Source organism: Phymastichus coffea, unplaced genomic scaffold (assembly GCF_024137745.1).
Source record: "Phymastichus coffea isolate CEN01 unplaced genomic scaffold, Cenicafe_Pcof_1.1 PCOF00177, whole genome shotgun sequence".
NCBI lineage: Eukaryota > Metazoa > Arthropoda > Insecta > Hymenoptera > Eulophidae > Phymastichus > Phymastichus coffea.
Window position 1 is genome coordinate 106,115 of NW_026706988.1, and position 19,864 is coordinate 125,978.

At 38.9% G+C, this 19,864-nt stretch overlaps 5 protein-coding genes and 1 long non-coding RNA gene across 17 annotated transcripts in view; 5 read left to right on the forward strand and 1 right to left on the reverse strand.

Moving 5' to 3' along the window:
* Nucleotides 1-270: 270 nt before the first annotated feature.
* LOC131673425 (WD repeat-containing protein 89) lies at nucleotides 271-7,804 on the reverse strand. 2 transcript variants are annotated; one of them, XM_058951400.1, is made up of 9 exons: nucleotides 7,693-7,804; nucleotides 2,726-2,916; nucleotides 2,290-2,579; nucleotides 1,988-2,217; nucleotides 1,567-1,898; nucleotides 1,360-1,488; nucleotides 1,191-1,285; nucleotides 998-1,100; nucleotides 271-810 (listed from the first exon to the last, which is right to left on the reverse strand). In XM_058951400.1, the coding sequence occupies exons 3-9, from the start codon at nucleotides 2,454-2,456 to the stop codon at nucleotides 652-654; spliced, it is 1,215 nt and encodes a 404-aa protein (XP_058807383.1). In that variant the 5' UTR covers nucleotides 2,457-2,579; nucleotides 2,726-2,916; nucleotides 7,693-7,804; the 3' UTR covers nucleotides 271-651. The 2 variants fall into 2 exon arrangements, with proteins under 2 accessions (XP_058807383.1, XP_058807384.1); XM_058951401.1 differs by lacking the exon at nucleotides 7,693-7,804 and having other exon boundaries at nucleotides 2,706-2,773.
* Nucleotides 2,906-7,389, forward strand: LOC131673424 (uncharacterized). Its single transcript, XM_058951399.1, has 6 exons — nucleotides 2,906-3,043; nucleotides 3,263-3,766; nucleotides 4,064-6,666; nucleotides 6,749-6,820; nucleotides 6,898-7,000; nucleotides 7,071-7,389. The coding sequence occupies exons 1-6, from the start codon at nucleotides 2,983-2,985 to the stop codon at nucleotides 7,181-7,183; spliced, it is 3,456 nt and encodes a 1,151-aa protein (XP_058807382.1). The 5' UTR covers nucleotides 2,906-2,982; the 3' UTR covers nucleotides 7,184-7,389.
* Nucleotides 7,805-8,037: 233 nt separating the features above from the next.
* LOC131673428 (M protein, serotype 6-like) lies at nucleotides 8,038-10,642 on the forward strand. 2 transcript variants are annotated; one of them, XM_058951406.1, is made up of 4 exons: nucleotides 8,038-8,187; nucleotides 8,674-8,821; nucleotides 9,752-9,937; nucleotides 10,014-10,642. In XM_058951406.1, exons 3-4 carry the CDS (start codon nucleotides 9,791-9,793, stop codon nucleotides 10,392-10,394), a joined length of 528 nt encoding a protein of 175 aa, XP_058807389.1. In that variant the 5' UTR covers nucleotides 8,038-8,187; nucleotides 8,674-8,821; nucleotides 9,752-9,790; the 3' UTR covers nucleotides 10,395-10,642. The 2 variants fall into 2 exon arrangements, with proteins under 2 accessions (XP_058807389.1, XP_058807388.1); XM_058951405.1 differs by having other exon boundaries at nucleotides 8,040-8,187; nucleotides 8,674-8,880.
* Nucleotides 10,643-12,197: 1,555 nt separating this feature from the next.
* Nucleotides 12,198-15,467, forward strand: LOC131673427 (keratin-associated protein 5-1-like). 2 transcript variants are annotated; one of them, XM_058951403.1, is made up of 10 exons: nucleotides 12,205-12,350; nucleotides 13,333-13,422; nucleotides 13,623-13,718; nucleotides 13,805-13,930; nucleotides 14,005-14,256; nucleotides 14,329-14,451; nucleotides 14,524-14,655; nucleotides 14,746-14,844; nucleotides 14,921-15,148; nucleotides 15,228-15,467. In XM_058951403.1, exons 1-10 carry the CDS (start codon nucleotides 12,332-12,334, stop codon nucleotides 15,329-15,331), a joined length of 1,269 nt encoding a protein of 422 aa, XP_058807386.1. In that variant the 5' UTR covers nucleotides 12,205-12,331; the 3' UTR covers nucleotides 15,332-15,467. The 2 variants fall into 2 exon arrangements, with proteins under 2 accessions (XP_058807387.1, XP_058807386.1); XM_058951404.1 differs by lacking the exon at nucleotides 13,333-13,422 and having other exon boundaries at nucleotides 12,198-12,350.
* A 760-nt stretch (nucleotides 15,468-16,227) lies between these two features.
* Nucleotides 16,228-18,804, forward strand: LOC131673419 (uncharacterized). The gene is made up of 3 exons (XR_009302709.1): nucleotides 16,228-16,374; nucleotides 17,915-17,977; nucleotides 18,515-18,804. It is a non-coding gene; the product is annotated as an uncharacterized LOC131673419 (long non-coding RNA).
* Nucleotides 18,805-19,378: 574 nt separating this feature from the next.
* Nucleotides 19,379-19,864, forward strand: part of LOC131673432 (ATP-dependent DNA helicase RecQ-like) — an 81,812-nt gene continuing 81,326 nt past the window's right edge. For 6 of the 9 annotated variants that reach the window (XR_009302711.1, XM_058951433.1, XM_058951429.1 and 3 more), the window contains exon 1: nucleotides 19,379-19,519. The gene's annotated coding sequence lies outside the window, so the exon portion shown is untranslated. The remainder of the gene's footprint in view (nucleotides 19,520-19,864) is intronic. The other 3 variants (XM_058951430.1, XM_058951426.1, XM_058951432.1) reach the window with 2 other exon arrangements.

Sequence of the window (19,864 nt, forward strand, 5' to 3'; positions counted from 1 at the left end):
CGAACTAATAACCGGTTGATCGATAAAGATTCAAATTGTTATAGGGCTTGAGTAGACTGTAGGTTGATGTATTAAAATTATTTTGAAAGACCACACAAGCTTGACAATTAACAGAAGACGGGCAGCTACTGGTGTTATACTTGAGGTAACAACTCCAATAATTGATTTCTATATCAGTGGTTGTTCTCGTGTGTTTGCAAACATTATTGCATGAAACAACTTTGTAACTTGTTGGAGTTGATTAGATGGGTAAGGTATAGTCTTTCTCAAATCGATTTTCCGTACATATATGTATTTGTTGTCAAAATAGATTTTATATTTCTGTGATATTCAACTTTTAAGGATGCTATACTTTACTGCAATGCGAAAAAGCGTCAATAGTTAAATGTAAATAAGCGTACACAATATAAAATCACTCCATCACTATGTGAATCATTTACAATATTTTTTTGTGAATTTTATAAACACTTTTTATGTTAACTAATATAAATAATTCGTTGAGAATCAATGAACATAATCAAGACAAATCAAAGGTAATTTGCACGTAAAATGTATTTTAATTAAATTAATTTAGTTTTTTCATAAAATAGCATTCAATCATTTATAAAATATTATTCAAAGTCCTATAAATAATTACAATTTCATGCGGGTTTAGTACGGCTTAGTCCGATGATTTTTGTCATTACGACTTTTCTCCGCTCCAATTTTTGAGGGCCGCTTGTTACTTGTATTTCTGTGGATTAGGGGTGGCTCTGTTTGTCTCCAAATATTTAGGATACCAGCTTCGCCGCCAGTGACTAAACAACCACTCTGTGGAATAAATTAAATTTTAGCAATGTTGAAAAACGATTAACATGAAATTGTATCTATCATCTGTATAAGTTAATTTATTCTTAGTGGCAATATTTGCAAGCTCATTCCCAGAGGTAATGTACACATACCAATATAAAGCAGTAAGTGTTTTCGAAATCTTATAAAAAAAACAATTGGATATTACCTTTTCATGTAACCAGCTATCTCGAACCAATTGCTTATTTCCCGTTACATTATAATATAGCTCTAATTCATTTTTACCAAAACTAAGACATTGAAGAAACTCTCTGAAAAATAGTTTTGTCATCGTGTTAATTTTTATATTTGCTATTTGTAATTATGGATTTTCTATTCTATTTGATATAATTAATTCTCACCCTTTTGTTGAGCTCAAACCAGCAAGCAAATAAGGATTACCAAAGGTACTTGGGGCATGTATCCTTACCAAATAACAACTGTCTGGATCATCATTCTGTAGAAGAAATGTAAACAAAATTTATCAACAGTCCTAAATAATTGTTGCTCTTGATAAAAAGTATTTTTTACCTCTTCTAAAGGAAGATGATTTCTTTCATATTTGTTATAAGGTTCTGCATCTTCACAATTCCAAAGTTGAAGTTCATGAGTATGTGTAGTACACCACAAGTGGTCATTTGCAAGCCAACCTATTCGATCCTACAATTAAAAAGTCAGAATTAAGAAATTTTACTTTTAATTTTCATTACAGATCAATGCAGTAGTAAAGTATCTTACAACAGAGGATTCTGTATTTAAAGAGTAAGTCAAAGCAGCATCTTCTGTTGTTTGTGAAAGGTCAAAGACATTGATGAGACCGTCAGTACTACCAGATGCTAGGACATCCCTTTTAGTAGAATGAAATGCTAATGTCGTAATATCGTCCATATGTGACTCCCAATAACCACCTAACAAGCTATTTTTACCATTAAGCTTAGAGTTGCTATATCTAATATCCCAAAAGAGTATAAAAGCATCACCACCAATATGTTCAGTTCCACCTGCTATAAGCCTTTCATCGCAACTTATATCAAAACTGGCAAGGGGTTTGAGTTTTTCTTCTGAGTTATCTGTAAATAGTAAATAGAATACAAGTACATAAGTCATCTTATAATTGAAAATTAATGCACCTTGCAAAGTTAAAAAAAAAAATATTTACCTCTAAATTCTGCAACAACCTTCCCTTTGGCTCGCAAGTCACAGGCAGTAACATTACCATCATTGTAGGCAGTGTAAATTATATTTCGCGATGTAGGACTAAATTTAATACCTATAATGGGAGACTCATTGTGCTTGAGTGTAGCATTTTTGGTGATTTGCTCCCCAGCTGTGTATACTATACAGGAATGATCAGATAAAGCAGTGGCTAACCTGAATTCTGGATCATTACTGCAAAAATAACAAGCAATCGGCATTTGCTGCTATCATGCTTATATCATGAACATTCAATTGTTTACATACGTCTGAGTGCCACAGACGGATAGAATGTAGTTCTGGTTGTCCTTCGTTACAGTCTCCTCGATAGACACTACAAATTCTCCTTTGTACTGGTTTCCTCGGTTCTTATCTGGACCCTTTCGCCCATTTTCGACGCTCAGTCTCTTCAGCGACTCCACGATCTTCGCCATCCTTTACCGTGTGCTTTGTTTTTACATCTAAATACGTCGCAATCCGCAGAGATTGAATATGCAATTTTCTTTTTTAACCTCAACAACACGTGCATTTGCGCATGTAGTCCCAAAATTACACACCTACAAGTTAGTGACAGGTGCAATTTTTTTCACGGCAAGTATTTTTGACAATTTTATGGAAACTCATCAATTTTAAAAACTTAAATAATTTTTTTATAAACGTAATTCTTAAACACTTTCTCAAACCTTAAACACTTGTCGCTCACCGGTTGTTTTTATTGCTGATACGTATTGCGTCAAATGCGTGCTTTTATTAATACTATACTGGTCTCGCATCTCGCTTCTCAATGGTCTCTTAATTTCAGCCTTACGTGTTGGTAGCATTGCTTTTTTAAAGATTTGGACGTTACATTGTTACAAGTGTGAGTAGCAACATGGATGTTTACAAACGGTTTGGCTGAAAGTTTTCGTTGTGCCTATTTAGAATCATTTATTTTGATTATTTGAAAAAAGAGTTCGTGAAATGTCATTCAACAGGCGAAGGTGGTCGAACGAATTGCTTGATTCACTAATGGATTTTCAGAGTGAGTGCCGGAAATGACACTGTTTTTACGTTTGATTTATGAGTTTTGTCTTGATACTCATATTGAAAGTACATATTTGATTTTACTTCACTAATTGCCGTTAAAAACATTTACTCATAATTGCTATTTTACTTTTTCTTAATAATTTTGTTTGTCTGAGTACCCTTATACTGCTTCTTATATACAACTTCTTTTGTCAATAAATTTTATTTATTTTAGATAAAACTTCTTCAGAATTGAATGATTCTATGAACAAGGATAAAGAACAAGTATCTCCTGCAGATTTATTGAATGATAGATGTAGATGTTTAGATACAGAAAGTTTGGAAACTTCATCTTATAGACAAGTTGGAGATTTCAATTTCTTGAAGAATGATGAGAAAACAGATTGTGATAAAAAAAATGTTTATTCATATTTAAACAACAAGGTTGTAGAGAATATTAGTGTTAGTTCAGAGGAAACTGCCAATTTTTTTTCCTGTGATTCAAGTAATAATCAAAATACAATAGATACTCAATCTATCAAAAGTCAATCCACTCAGTACTCTTGTGAAATTTTCCATGAAGCTATAACATTTCATCATGAAAACATTATGAAGAACAATGAGAATCCAGGTAGTCAGTCTAATGAATCAAGTCAGATCGATAACATAATCTTAAAAGATGAAGTCACTACTGTAAAGAACCATTCTAGCACAAATTTAATGTTATTTGATAACGAAGGTAAGAAGTATGTCTTTTTAAGAATTATTGTAAAAAAAAAAGAATATTTATAAATATAATGATAACATTTTAATTTCTGACTTTTTAAACTAGAAAAATCTCGAACTACTATTATATCTTATGATCTATTCTTTAGCTTTGAAATATTCAGATTGTTATGTTATTTTAATGTATAAAAAATTATACTTAAAAGTATTTGGATGATCTGTAACTACTCATTAATATATTAATATTATTTAATAAGTGAATAAACTATTATCATATAATGATTTATATAATTAAATCTATGATTTTCAGGTGATATGACTAAGAGATTTTTCTCATCTCCAGTAGAATTCCCAAACCTGTGTAAAGAACAAATTGGAGAGGTGACTCAGCCTGATATATGGGATGCTTTACAAGAACTTGATCAAATTCTTTCACCATTTGGAGAAGAAGAAACTATTGCAAAAGAAAAGCAACCCACTCCTAATCTTCTGAGTAGACTGTCTCGGAAGTTCAAGAAAACACCTTCAAGATTCACTGAAAAATTGATATCAATACTTGAAGATTCAGTTATCTCCACTGAATCTCCAACTAAGCACAATGTAGCAAACAATTCTGGAATTAGCTTGCATCGAATGACTGGGGAATTCAGAAAACTCTGTAAATTCATTGAGGATGAGTCAATGCCTGAATTGGTTCCATCAATGGCAAATACCACTGCTTTATATACTGAGAAGACAGAAACATCAGAGAGTGATAAAGCTCTGGAAAATCATACTTTAGAAACTCCAAGAAATACAATCAGGTATATTCAAGATACACCAACACATAAATCCACACCACAAGCTTTAAGGGCACTTTTAACTCCAAAGAGCAAAGTCATATCGCGGAATCAAACTCCAATTAAACAGTTCACGCCGAGTGCGGATAAGTCTTTTGAATACTGGGAAAAAATTTGTAACATAATGTGTGACCCTAATAGCGCAGAAAAAATTAAAAGAAAAACTCCTCTCATTCAAGAAGGTGCAAAGCGTAGCATGGATGAGATGCTTACGATATGCGAACGTCAGATGGCTTCGTTAGACAATACTACAATAGACATTAGAACTTCAGAGCCTTGCAAAAAAACTGACAGCGAGATAAAGCTAAAGATCCTTCAAACGCCAAGATCAAAATCAGTTTCTAAAACATATGAAAGCTGTGGGAAAAACGTAAAGTCATTGTACAAGAAAAATGAAGTTGATAAAACTGATGGTAAACTAGATGAAAAGATAATTATACAAGTAGCTGGTAAAGAAGAAAATGTGGAAAAAGAAAAACCGATAAATCTTGACGATACTATCGATGATACCGTCATCATGACCGATTCAGACAATACATCAAGTGATTCGAGCTTTTTAAAAAGAAGAATGTTAAAATTAAACGACCAAGATTCCTTCAAAATTGACTCGAAGGATACAAGTGTTAATGAACAGAATTCCTATGATGGTCACGAACCTCTTAAAAAAGAGAAATCAGAGGAACAAAAGTTATTTGAAAATGATTTCAAGTTGATTTCTTATAGCCCTCAAGACACGCAGTCAAAAACGCAATCAGAACTGTCGTATGACCCCGACGATCCAGACTGCTCGCTCATAGCTGAATTGGCCTTGAGACGTCAGAGGTGTCTTGAAACTGCCAAGTTGATGATGGAGATAGACCAAGAAGATCCCATGACAAGTGACCAAGACAAGACATGTCTAGAAACGTTGTACAAGCTGGGTATACAAGATAAGACATTTGCTGAAGTTGAAGAGGACACCAAATTTCTTAATACGCTTAACGAGTGTCTCGAGTACAGAAATTATTTTAGTGAAAAGAAAAAGCCCATTATTAAGGCGTTACAGAAGTTCGATACTCCTGAGGAAATGAAGAAAAAGACCACCTCTATAATTCGCTCTCAGAGTCAAATGATTACGAAAAAACCAGCAGTTAAATCGACTTTGCAGAGGGCCAATTCAAACAAAACTTTGTATAATAGCAAGATGACACCAAGACTTGCCTCCAGTATCGCAGCTTCAAAAGTAACTCCGAGAATCACTAAAACCTCCTCAAATCTAAGAGCAATGCCGAGAACCTCAGCGACTACACCCAGCAGCTCGGCGATAGCACCAAGAGTTTCGGCGACAACGTCAAAAGTCCCATCAATAATTCAAAGAACCACGTCTACGACTACACCAAGAATAATGAATACGACACCCCGACCTATGCCGAGATCAACATCCAAAATAACTCCGCAGGTGACTAAGAGAACTTTGTATCCACAAACTGAGCAGAGCAAACTAGCACACAAGTTACCGATAAAGACGCCTCAGTCGTTGCAGAAGCCGATATTGAGACGACCAATTTTTAGATTGTCAGCGAATACTACTCAGAAACTTACACCACCATCAGAACTGAAACCATGTGCTTCTAAGGTAGTTGAAAAATCAACACCATCATCAGAATTGAAGTCAGACACTGCTAGGTTAGCTGAAAAATTACTATCGCCGCCGCCAACGGAAATTATTACTTCAAAACCTACACCAAAACGAGTAGCAGATCTCAAGAGTCCCACTAAAGTTACCACCTCGCCACCAATCACACCTCGACCTCGATTCTTCCTTTCGCCTGGAAAAAGCCCTAATAATGTAATTTTGGGAAGAAAAAAACCTGCATCATATTTTTCGGAAAAGGCTCCCAAAATACCTCTCACTCCACACAACTTCAATCGTGATATTAAATCACCCATTGGTTTATATATAAATAGTATTGATAATGACTTAATTAAAAATATACATGCAAAGACGAACGATCGCCTGCTGACGCCTGTGTCGTATGGAGAAAATGGCAAAAGTCCTCGGCTCAAAATTAGGCTTGCGTCAAAGGAGAATCAGGTTTATTTTTATTTTATGTAATTTTCAAACATGTCATCTTTTATGATTATTGAAAATTTTAAAAATTGAATTTTGTTTCAAGTCCCCACCTGTTTGCAACGAGAATATTGTGCTGCCAACGGTTCGATATCAGTCAGCCAAAAACATTTTCTTGGTAAGAAAAATAAATTATCTTCAATAATTATTACGTGTAACTTCAATACTGAATAGAACGTATTTTTCTTTGCATAGATTGATAATAAATCAAGCTATTCACCGAGCTCAATTACGCCAAACTCGAAAACAAAGAAATTGCTGGAATCTGTTGAGAATACCATTATTATTCGTCATGAAGGTATACATTGGTTTTATATTATTTCTAAAACAGCTACTAAAAGAAGTTCGTATCATCTTGTTCATTGCAGGTCGAATTTGCGAGCCTAATCAAAAAACAAATTACGATGATGTCGAAACGTCCATTCGCGTTCGGAAAGTGGCTGAAAAAACTACGCCTCTACGAAGAAAAGTTATGGAATGAAAAAAATATATCTTATAGATTTTTATTATATAGTTTAATTAATATCATAAAGTAGTGAGAGGATAATTTGAAAAACTAATATTTTCACGTCAAATAAGCTTTTAATAACATTTATTGTCATTTATCAAACAAAAAGCTATATGTATAAATATTTTGTTCCTAATTATGAAATTCTTTTGACCGTAGCATCCACGCAAATTTTTTAATTGTACATGAACTTATATAAATTATAATATTTATAGCAAAATAACTCGCTCTTTGGGCTATAAATTGCTCAAATAAATAAAAATTTTATAAAATTCAACTCTCATTTGAAAAATAAAAACCTTTCGAAATTGTCAGAATCATACTATTTATACTGGATGGTTTTGATTAATATCATAGAAAATTAAGTTTTTTTATTCGAGCATTTACAAACTCTCGGAAATGAAGTACGTTTATATTGTTTTATGAACTTACCAAGATGAAGAAGAAATCGACGAAAAGCTTATTAAAACTTGTTCTCTTACCTTTCAATTATAAAATGTTGAATTTTTCTGCATCACCAGCTGGAAAGCGATATCTTTAGCATCCCAATCCGGGCGCAACGTACTGCGATGCCGGTCATGGGTAGAAAGTGTTTCATACATGCGCAACTGGGCCTTTTTCAGCTCTCGGTTGCGCCTCGAGTAAACATGCGTCGTTGCGCACGTGGCGCGAAACACTTTCTAACCTTAACAGGAATGCAGAAATTACGCCCGGATTTCGGTGAAAAAAGCCAAACACTTTCCTTTCGGGTCGTCTCTTGGGGTCTGCGAAAAAATTGCATATGCTACATGGTAGCAACAAGGGCTGTGCCCTTGTCTTTGCCTCAAGTGGTGGCTTACCGTGGCAGAAATGGTCTACTTTAGTTACCGCTTAGCGTAACTTCCCGTTCCTCATCAGTATTTTTACGTCTACAAAATAGCTGTCCTCATGCAACAAGAGGATTCCTCATACCGCTAGAGGAGTACAACCATGTATCGGTATGAGATGCTTTGCCAATTTTAATAAAAATTAAAATGTTCTCTGTTCTGTACTGCATCTACAGTTTTTTTCTCTTTTCTTTCGCATGTACGTTTGGCATATCTCTTAAACAAGTTCAACCGAGGGGGGTGTGCTTATTTGAAAGGGTACACTATTAAGTTAGTCTTACTTTATTATCGGCTTGATTGACTTAATTGATAAATAACTTTGGAAGTTAGTGCAAAAAATTTTGAAGTCGGTTTTTACGAAAATCATTTGTATAATGAGTACTACTTTTGAAATTGTAATTTGAGGTTTTTTAAAAATGTCAGACAAATATGATTTTTCTATTAATATCAACACAGTAAGTATAATAATTTTGGTTCATTGACTTCATTTATTTGATAGATAAGGTACATTAATTTAGTTCAAAGTGCGTCATCATGCAAATCAACCAAAATATTACATCAAAACATACACCAGTAATGTATTGCTTTGATTTACAGAGTCGCAGTACGCAGTGTAGGCAGTTGTCTCTCTTGCCTTCTATAACTATTAGACACCACCAAATCCTTCAATACAAACAAATATCCAAGTAACGTCGAACCTTAGTTCCACAGTCACAGTCGTCAACTTATCTCCGTAAGGTTTAACGTGAGTATTACGTGTTGCGGCTTATTTTAGGACTTTTCACTCTTATATTCAGGAACTTGGTGAGTAATCATAGAAATTTTATTGGCGAATCAGAATTCAATCAATATTGTATTGATTGACACTTAAAATTATAATTAATAGTTTTATAGTTATGTCAACTCAAATAATTATACCGTTGCATCTTCAATTATAATTTTATCAAAGGACCAAAATTATACGCGATGGAATTAGTGATTTGTCAAGTAAAAGTCGGTTTAGTAAATATTTTATTTGCGAATACATTGATATTTGTAATAAATATTATTCTAAAATACAAGGAAGACGCAGACGTTTAAACTTTACGTTAATTCGTTTATTGTGCGGGCGAATTGTTAGGGATTGTTTGAGCGTCGTAAAGAAAATCGCGTGCACTCTTCGTTGTCACTTTACGGAAAACTTGCAATGAATTTATCGCAAAAATAAAGATTTGTAATCGTATTGAATATAACACATTAATTTTATTAAATTTATACCGCATATTAAAGTTCTCGGACCAGGTAAAGGATTCAGTTTTAAACAATTCATTGCGAGTTTTGTCGACTTTCCTCGGGAACAAAGTGACTATCCGAGTTTTCCAGACTCGCTTTCACTTTCTTTTATTAATAAAAAGCATTACTTAGAGTTTCGTGACGATAGGTGAATTTGTTGTGTAGGAAAGTTAACAATGCGACAGTGTTAGCAGTATTTGTCATAATTTTGGCAATTCGATTTCCTTCAAAATAACTTCACCAATCGTCACAGAACTTTAAAATCAACAAATTAAATACGAGCGAGTCCGGAAAAATATCTAATTTTTCATAAAATTTGTAAAAGCTTGCGAGTAAAGTTGGAATATGCCAGAAGTTTTTTTCGCTTCGATCTATTTTTTGGACCATAATATTTGGTTAACAGGAAGAAGATCCGCGTGGAATCGAAGTGAATCTTCATAAAATGAGTCAAGAGATTAAAGATGAGCTTACCCCTCCCATGACTCCGTTAGTCTCACCAGCCTCGCCGATTGTTCATTCGGCTCCCTCGAGATTTGCGTTCATCGATGAAAATCTTCGGATAGAAGACATAGAGAATATCTTCGCGGACGTAAGTATACACGGTGCAATAACTAACATTTACTGTCCATACTAGTTTATATAATTGCATATCACGTTTTTTACAGGATAGTAGTTCCGCAGCCTTCGACAATATCAAAGTAGAATCGCCGATCGCAGACATTGACCAGCTGACTAAAGTCGTCAGCTTTGATGGTTTGATCGACGTATCTACCGTCTCTAAACCAGAATCTGTGGCCGATGAGAATAAGAACGTGGCTGATGAGAATAAGAACGTGGCCGATGAGAATAAGAACGTGGCCGATGAGAATAAGAACGTGGCCGATACAGTCGACCCCAAAACTTTAGTTGGCGATGTCGTTCAGGAAGATATTGTGAATGGTGACAAAGTTATCGAGGACAAAAATGCTGAACAGCCAAATGACAATAATGATTGCGAGCCGGAAGATAACTGCGATGGCACCAGAAAAAAAACTTTTCCAAATTAAGAATGACAATTTTTGCTGGCAATTGATGTTGATTCTTGACGACACTACTTTTAGTAGTAGAACATCTTATGTTCTTTCACGATTTTAATGTGTTCATGCATTTTTTTTCGTTCAATTTTGATTGTTTATTGTCAGCATTTTGCATTTTAATGTGGCCTGTGCTTGGTTTTAGTCTAATTTTAACGACGTACTTTCGTCCCGAATAATTGTAACGAATATATCAATAATTGAATAAATTAGCGCTATTACACCAACGTTGATGAATGTTTTATCCCCCTCTCTTGTAAAGGTTATTTTTTATTATTATTAATAACTGATCGCCATTTAATCTTATTAACGTGATACTCATTTAAATGCCCAGCAATTTTAATATGCAGGTATCGACCACTTAATCGATGTTGTTTAAACTTGGCAGCCTTGTTTGTACCACTTTTAAGGTGGACTTATGAATTAGCCCAAAAGTTAATAACAACTGACAAAGATGGGAATAAATTTTGTTGAAAATACGCGGAGAGACTGGATTCAGCCGGTAACAAAGAGCGAAGAGTGAGAAAAACGAACGGAGATGAAAGTGCGAGCGAGAGAAATCTCGTCTGAGGAGAGCCGAACGCGGCATGCGCGGGTGCGAGTACAGGTGCGCGCGAGTGCGCGCTAAAAGTCGCTCGCTATGATACCCACAAAAGCCACGGAAAACGTCACCTCGTTTGTACTCAAAGATTCGCGAGCGAGCTACGAAGTTCTGTGTCTTGAATTTGGAGCGAAGCCGTGGATGGCTGGGTCTATGACGCGTGACGTTTGTTGCGACGTTTACGGCGCGTGATGCGCTCTGAAATGTTGCGTGCTCGTTCGTTCCCAACGCGTTACTCGCCGCCGCGTCCTCGGCTGGGTTGCAGCACTTGCACGGGCACAGCAAAATCCTCCGGGCTCGATCTCCGAATAGCGATGACGCACAAGGGCGCTCCCCCCCCCCCCCTGCGTTTCTATGTGCTTTCCCGAAAGTCTGCGACCTTAGTGACGTCACCGGATCCCTCTTGAACCGCGTATAAATCTCAATTATAAAGCGCAGGAAAGTTCAAATCCTTTATCAATTTTCAACTCAACAAAAACCAATGCGACATTTTTCTCAAAGCACCATAGTTCCGATTTCAAGATCTTTCATTAGGTTGTGTGAACTTTTCTATAGCTTTTATAATCACGGTCTTCAATTGCAAGTCTTCGCACGTAATATAATGAAAGTTCACTATCATTATTAGAATAGAATATTAGGCCGCTATCTTTATTAGAAACGGAATTATTGAGTATAAAAGCAAATTCCGGTTTTCATTTCTTCAATCGGCAATAAATTTTGAACTAATGTTTCGACTGGAAAATTGGTTATCACGTATAGACAATATAGAAATGTTCATCTGCACGTGCCAAGAGAAGAAACGGTTGAGTTTTGTACCACGGTGTCAATGTCTGCATGTTGAAACAGTCATATCATAACGCGATTCATTGTTATGAGTCACCGAAGGCGTTTCAAGCTGGCATCAACGACTTCTGTCGCCCCAACTCTTCTCGTCGATTGGACGTAGCGGCAATCGAGCAAGTCGTCGTCATTACGAACAACTTGGATGGGACGGGTCCAGTGAAAATCAGCGTCCACGAAAAGTCATCTCGAAACAAGGGCCGCGGGCGCACCGAGGAAGGGCTCGCGATCGTCGATCGAGAAAGCGCGGGGCAACCAAATCAGTCGTCACGGAGCTGACGTACATAGAAGAGGCGCATCCTTTGCACACGGCACGCGAGCGAGTCTGCACATGGCACTCGCTCTGCACACGCTTGGCCGTGCCGCGCCGGGGATAAATTCAAATGCGCGGCTCGTTCCCGACAAGTTCGACTTCGGATGAACCACGGGGAACCAGTTGGAATCTGACTTACCTACTCAACTTGGAAGGATGGAGAGCAAGAAGGAATGTGAGTATACGCTTTCATTGTTGCGCCGCTGGCATCGCTTCAATATCGACGTCGCACGCGCTCATCGCGACGGACGAGCGGATTTTCTTGCTTCTCGCTCGCGGAGAAAGTTGCGCGCTATTTTGGATTTGGCGAACGGCTGCTTGCCGAACAGGCCGCCTCGTCAATCAGCCGTAAGAACTTGCATACAGTTCGAATTTTAAAAATGCAGCGACAGCAGTGGCGGCGCTTTCGCGGCAATGCCACATTGAAGTTACGTTGCGCCGCCCTTCGACCAGAATGCCGCTCTCACTCGGACTTGAAATGAACGACGCGGGAGGGGTATTTTTTTTTTAATAAAAGTCGGAATTTGACTGCCGAGCGCGCGACGCCTCTTGCTTCCATCAGATCTATACGATAAATACGCTCGCTCGGATGGATGTCGTTGACCCTTATGCGGTTGCCGCGAAATTGTGCGCTCGTTCGAACGATGTACTCGAGGTGCATTCCAAAGAGAAAAAAAACCGAAAACGAATGCTTCGAAACCTATCGTTGAAAGGAACATTTGTTACGTAAGCACAGAGGAATTAAATTTTGACACGGCAGCTCATCGTTCGTAGAGATAAGCCGCTAGGCGAATACCATAGCAGCTATCTAAAAGGCGTGGTCCCTTATTTTTTCACGGTATCGATAAAAATACTTACGTAAACACATACAATTGTATAGAAAGAAAGAAGTGTCATTGTAAAGCTCGTATCCATCGATATAATGAGAGTGTTCTTTCGATGTGCGATACTTTGCGTCTAATAGTCCGTTCATGAGCAACTCTCGTGTACAGTTATCACTTGATTTCGTGAATTATCGATCGAAATACGTTCACCTTCGAAGGTATCTCTTATCAGTTGACTTTTACGATCGTCGACGTACAATGATGCAATGCCGACGATATGCTCCGAGGCGCTCGACTTGAAAGAAACGATCATCGAGTCTCGTTCCGTTTCAGGCAGCTGCACCGACTGCAAGTGCTGCGTCGATTGCGGCACTGGGAATTGCAAGTGCGGCGACAAATGCCAGTGCTGCGATTGTTGCGTCGGTGAGTTGAACTTCGTCGCCGCGAATGTTATAATGCTTTTGTTCCGAAGCTCGCCACCTATCTGCTCACCGCGACGCGCGAAACAAAGATCTCTGATGCTCGTACGGGTGATCAGTAGCGCTTCGTAGCTCGGTCTCAGCCGAGTATATCTCGGTAAGCATGAACAACTGACGGTAACGCAAGGTATATTTCGGTCGCAGGCAAAGCCGAAGCCAAGTGCTGCGCGAAGAGCAAGGCCAGCGGAGGTAAGGGCTGCGTTTGCTGCGAGAAGTGCAATTGCTGCGACGCTTGCGGAGGTGGGTATGGGTACCCTCGGCAATCCGGCCACGATCGGTATTTCGATAAGCGCTAATTCGAGATCTCGGTGCTTTCGTTCCGGCAGACGGGTCGGGGGCTTGCAAGTGCGGCGACGCGTGCAAGTGCTGCTGCTGCTGCCCCAAGCCGAAGCCGGACGCCCACGGTGCCGACGGCTGCAAGGATTCATGCGCGTGCTGCGACGCTTGCGGCAGTAAGTACAATGACGTTCCTCGGCCTCGGCTGCGTTCGCGCGTCGACCGACCGACTGACCGACGAACCTTCTAGCCGCGAGTGCCTGCAAGTGCGCGGGCAAGTGCGAGTGCTGCGAGTGCTGCAGCGTGAAGGTGATCGGCGACAGGGCCAGCAAGGTCGTCAAGTGTTGCTGCTCCGGGTCATTCGAGGCCGGCTCTTGCTGCGTTATCGTGAAGCTGCCCAAGTCCAGCGCGCGCAAGTGTCGCGCAGCGTCCGGGGCCAAAGACCGATGCTGCTGCGCCGAGAAAGAGGGCCGAGCTTGCGAGTGCTGCACCGCTTGCGGAGGTAATGTCGCGATTTTCAAATGCCCGTCGCGGCCGTCGAGAAGCTACTCCACGCGGTACGCTTGTCACACAGACGAGAGCAAGGCGTGCAAGTGCGAGGGGCCGTGCAAGTGTTGCTGCTGCTGCTGCGCCGCGCCGAAGGCTTGCGGCTGCGACAAGCCAACTGGTGACTGCAAGTGTTGCGCCGCGTGCGCCGGTGAGCTTTCCGTCTCCGGAAGATCATCATCCTTGAGTGCGCGCTTTTCCGAACGCTGCTCTCGTTTTTCAGATAAGAGTCGACAATGCCAGTGCAAAGGCCAATGCAAGTGCTGCGCCTCTTGTCAGCCAGAGGGAGCTAAGCGGGACGGCTGCTGTTGCAAGAAAGACGGCAAAGATTGCAAGTGCTGCGGTGCATGCGGAGGTAAGTCTAAGCTCCGTCCCCAATGCAATGAAACGTGTTTGCTTTGATGCCGTAAAGCCAAATGCTCGTATATCCTTTTTTCGATTGCAGACGAGTCTAAGGACTGCAAGTGCGAAGGAGAATGCAAATGTTGCTCTTGCTGCGCCGGCAAAGGACAGGGTGGCTGCAAATGCTGTGCAGCCTGCGGAGGTAACTGCGACCCATTACGATGTAGCGCGCTTTCCTCGCTCTAGCTCGGCCATCTCAAACGCCAACCTCCTTTCAGACAAATCGAAAGCGTGCGAGTGCGTGGCCGAATGTAGATGCTGCTCCGGATGCCGGAAGGACGAGCTCGCAGTTGGTGCCCCGTGTCGTGTCACAGTTGAGACTACCAAAGCTGGCACCACCGTCAAGTGCTACTGCGGCCCTTCCAAGTTCGCTGGCAAAGGATGCTGCGTCGTGGTTGACTTGACCGAATCGGGCGACGGATGCACGTGCTGTGCTGCTTGTGGAGGTAAAAATGGCGCTTCGAACCCAAATTCAAGCTGAATCTTTGTTGGAAAAAGTAACGCTGTTCGATATTGTTGTTTCAGATAAATCCAAGGTGTGTAAGTGCGAGGGAGGCTGTAAATGCTGCTCCAACTGTTCCGACAAAAAGAAATCCGATGCAGCTACCAAATCTAGCTCTGGATGTTGAATGGCGCAGTAGTATTCCATAGACTTATTCGCACAAGCATTCCTTTTATTTACTATTTTACTTGATTTTTTCATTGTATTTTAATTTTACTTATTAGAGGTGGTTGGGTGTATCATTATTGAAATAAAGTATATAAGACTGTAATCTTATCGTTAATTCATTTCTTCAAAACAAAAAACACAAAAAAAAGTAAAAAAAAAAACAAACCAGAAATTATTTATAAAAATCTTGAAATACGTTATTTTTTTCCGAGACAGTCGTTTCGAAATAAGCTCAACATCCAAAAACCACGAGACCATGAAAATAATGAAAGACAATACGCTCGCTAGAAAAAAAAGTGTCTACGCTCGGCTGTCTTTTTTTTATAATAGCACGCGAACACTGTACGTTCCGAATTCAACGCTCCCGTTGCTTCGCTGGCCTTGCCGTGGCTTTCCTTCTTCACCGCAGTCCTGCGTCTTTACTCGTGTTTGCTTGAATATGTTTTAACACGTTCGTTTGAAATGAAATACATTTTGCGCGCTAAGATTGTCCGAAACAGTTGCTCTCAGCGATGGCGCAAAGTGAAATTTGGTAGATCCAATTTTGGCATTCGCGTTTTGTAGAAGCGACTGAACATCGACAACGTTGAAATATCGTTACAATAATTTAAACAATTTTTTTTTTTAATTTTGTAAGTACAAAACGCCACTTTCTTTACTCCTCTACTTGCAACTGACCCATTAAATTTTCCATTAAATAAATTAAATGTGCTCGCATTTTTTTCAAATATTCCCGAAAAATCGACGGCGAGTCCTTTATAGCTACACGCAAAGCCTCGCAAAAAAAGCGTAAGTACGACGAGGCCGGATAAGAGAAACCTGCGAGTCTCGCGGATGTATGGAAGAGGGGGACGATCGATAAATTGGCGAGCGACGCAGTGCCAAGCCGAGTTCACCGTCAGCTGTCGTGCAAGCAGCATCGAATCGCAAGCTTTATTAAATTACTTATTCGACAACCGAAAAACATCAACATGCCGAAGCCAGATTGCGACAAGTGCACCGGTGAGTATATTTTTGATTAGTTTCAGTAATGGCGTGATGTTGCTGCGACGCCAACCGAGGGTGTGTGGAATGTAGGACAGTGTATTTTTTTAATTTGTTTGTTAAGGAAGGTGAATGACATAAATAGGAAACTTTCGTAGGTAGATTTTAATTCGTCAGTTTTCCATTGAGTAATTTGGTATTTTAATAGTTTGATTCAATGAAAATTGGATTTAATAATGCCGAGGAAGGTGCGATAGAACATCCTACGTATACCGTATATAGAGTGCGCGATACAGAACCTTCCTGATTATTACGCATTTGGAATTTGCCGGATCGTTTTGCTGCACGCTTTGGTATTTTTATTGAAATTGCAATGGAACTCGGTCAAATTTACTTGCAGGGTATTCATCAGAATAGTTGAATGATAAATGATAAAAGAACAATTTATATTAGAGGCATAAATTGAAACTCATCGACTGAAAGAATATTCGATAAGATACGACGTAAAATCCGGTTAAGAAATTTCGTGTGAACCCGATTGTTTGGTGTTTATAAACAAATTGCGCTTTCAAAGATTTATCTCTTATTTAGGATGAGACTATATTTTCATGTCACAAGTCAACTTTATGATTGCAAGTTCTTAACGAATGAAGATAAAATTTTAAAGGAGATACTAAAATCTAGTCATTAAAAGTCACTCGTTTGTTATTTTCGAACTGTGTGCATATTAAACTCGGAGTTTGCTTATTATCGACAATAAAATGTAAATTTGACTGTAACTTTAATTAGAAAGTAGCCATTTACATATAAATTTATCGATTACTTTTATATACTCGTCGAAAGATGGTGCAGCGTTTCTAATGAAACGATGCAAACGCATATTTTCGCAGCAAAAGTAAGCCTTCCGAGACTTTCTCACGGATGCTATTGCACTCGTGTCGCCCCATCAATCAAAACCTCGCGATACAGACGCTCAGCAAAACGAATTCGATTAAACCGGCCTTCAAGGCTGACGCGTCGACAAGTAGCTCGGATGTACTCGAAAGAAGCCGCGAGAAGACACTCGTAGAAACGAAATCGCCGCTGAAAAGCTGAACCAAGTGAGAAACGAGAACTTGCGATTTTTTTAATCATCGGCTCTTCAATTCTCTTTACATCAGCGCATGTATTACGGTTGTAACGAGATCTTGCCGGATGCGGTAGTTTTCCTTACAAGATTAAATTTCATTATCTTCTTCTTTTTAATTTGCGGATGATTAGTCGTTGCGCACACTGCGATGCATCAGGCGTAAGTGGTAAATAATCATGGCTAGAGGTTATTTTCACTGCTATGTCGCAATTGATATTCTTTCATATTCGAGCGTTTCATTATAGATTTAAATTGCAGTCATTTAGTTTTTATTGCCGCGTAAAATTGATCAATTACCCGCAGCAAATGAGCGGAAGGCAATGCATACAATATTTCAATTATCGTCAACTCTGATAGAGCGTGATTGAAACGCAACATCCAGCGACGTTCGAAGGAAGTTATTTACAAAGGTTGCTTCCATTTTCGCAGACAAATGCCAGGACTGCAAGTGCGGAGACAACTGCAAGTGCAGCTCGGGAGGCAGCTGCGGAGGTAAATAAATCGCTCATCAGAGCAATAGTTAACGATAACTCTGTGGCAATCGGCGCAAATGGACGATAGCTATAACAATAAAGTCTTGCGAATGAATATTCAAAAAGAGTTCCATCTAAGCCGAGCCGGAAGCAGTGCACTGACTTGAGAGAGGCAGAGGCGAGTCCTCTTCCTTTTGTCCCGTTGCGCAGTCAACGGCCGCTAGTGGCACGGAGAGATGCCTGTACTCGCGCTCGTGACTATCGTTAACTATCCATAAGATGAGCGAGCCTTTTCCTTTCTCGTCGCCGTGGCAAAAACTTTGTTAGCTCTGTGCGCTTCGAGCGACTTGACTGCTCGGAGAAACTTTTATGAACCACAATTGTCGAGCACTGCTCGTGTCGCTTTCGTTCTTACGGGATTTATTACTCCTAGCTTTTCCTCGACCGACTGATTTCGAGTGGAATATTTTAACTTCAGCTTAGTCATTTTCAAATTTTTATTTATACTTTGAATATTATGCTGAGCTAACGAGATGTTCTGTTTTCGTTTTCTTAGATAAATGCGGCTGCAAGTCTGGCGGGCAGTGCAAGTGCGATCCATGCCATTGCAAGTGATGATCCGAAGACGTTACTCTTCGCTAATGTGCACTATTACTTCAATTCCTACAACACTATCGATTAATCTCAGTCACAACAATTTTTTTCTATTCTTTTCGCGAAAGCACGTCTCAAAATGCATTACATGCTCTCTATACCTATATACAACAGACTATACTGCACATCAGCTGTTGAAGTGTTTGTTTTGCCATTGAAATGTTGAATTAATAAACCTGTATTGAACATCAATTGTTTAGTGTACTTATTCAATTTTCATTAGAAACTAGTTATTATTTTTATATACTTTTGTAATTACTTTTCTGTTTTTAAAAAGCTGATACTCATTTGTTATACTCCAAAAAAAATGCATTGAAAGTATTGTTGAAAATATAAGATTGGTTCGTACAGCTGGTATTTGATCAATCTACTTGTATACAAGTTTAATCAATATCCTAATTAAAATAAAATACTAGCTAATTCTAATTTAATGCAAAATTTCTTACAACAAATGTATTTATATTCTGTTAAATTTATTACATTTCCTTTGTTTGACAGGAAAAAAGTAAGACTAGTTATTGGTGAATAAAATTCTCTTAAAACTATACAAGAAATTGAGAAAAATGTACGAAATATAAGAATAAATTTGTTATATTCGCTAAGAATAAAAATAATTAATTAAAAGTTAAGATAGAAATAAGAACTCATAAAAATAATTTAACAGTTGCAATTACTGTTTGAAATTTCGTGTCATGTTGCCAACATGAGCGCACATCAATTTCTTTCACTGCGCATGCGCATAAGGACTTGCCGGGAATCCACTGTGCTAGAAACAACGGTAAACTATCCTACACCGTGATTGTAAGCGCGAAATCGTGATTCGTGTTTGATCCGGCGAGCGACTCGAGTTGTATGTACAAGGGCAGATTTATATTGGAAATTTCTTTCTTCGTTTGGTGAATAAATGGTGAGTGATTCTTTGTTACAATAAATAACTCTGGTTCAAGTATGGTTAAGGTATACGTGAGATGAATAGATCGCGAAATTCTACGAGTGGTTATGTGTAAAAAGACCGATCAAAAAATCATGGCGATTTCTTCGCGAGTTCTCTTTGTCTACTTGTTTCAACCGAGACTTTTAGAGTTCAACGAAATTTTGCATCAATTCTTATTGACTTAATTTGATCGATCAATTAATGAAGCAGTAGATATTCGATCTAGAGACAAATCATGACCGGTTAAATTCTATTTTTCTCGCATTTTTCGTTTGGAAGGAATACGGACATTTCTAAGAATCGCAATTTCGTCTTTCT

Bases quoted from the DNA above. Each gene is read 5' to 3' on its own strand.
- LOC131673425 (XM_058951400.1), bottom strand. From the start codon at position 2,456: ATGGCGAAGATCGTGGAGTCGCTGAAGAGACTGAGCGTCGAAAATGGG. The intron at 2,218-2,289 runs GTATGTAAACAA...TTATTTTTGCAG, and splicing joins TCCGTCTGTGGCACTCAGAC to TAATGATCCAGAATTCAGGT. The intron at 811-997 runs GTAATATCCAAT...TTTATTCCACAG, and splicing joins ATAGCTGGTTACATGAAAAG to AGTGGTTGTTTAGTCACTGG.
- LOC131673424 (XM_058951399.1), top strand. From the start codon at position 2,983: ATGTCATTCAACAGGCGAAGGTGGTCGAACGAATTGCTTGATTCACTA. The intron at 3,044-3,262 runs GTGAGTGCCGGA...TATTTATTTTAG, and splicing joins TTCACTAATGGATTTTCAGA to ATAAAACTTCTTCAGAATTG. The intron at 6,667-6,748 runs GTTTATTTTTAT...TTTTGTTTCAAG, and splicing joins TTGCGTCAAAGGAGAATCAG to TCCCCACCTGTTTGCAACGA.
- LOC131673428 (XM_058951406.1), top strand. From the start codon at position 9,791: ATGAGTCAAGAGATTAAAGATGAGCTTACCCCTCCCATGACTCCGTTA. The intron at 9,938-10,013 runs GTAAGTATACAC...CGTTTTTTACAG, and splicing joins TAGAGAATATCTTCGCGGAC to GATAGTAGTTCCGCAGCCTT.
- LOC131673427 (XM_058951403.1), top strand. The intron at 13,719-13,804 runs GTGGGTATGGGT...TCGTTCCGGCAG, and splicing joins TTGCTGCGACGCTTGCGGAG to ACGGGTCGGGGGCTTGCAAG. The intron at 14,257-14,328 runs GTAATGTCGCGA...CTTGTCACACAG, and splicing joins GTGCTGCACCGCTTGCGGAG to ACGAGAGCAAGGCGTGCAAG.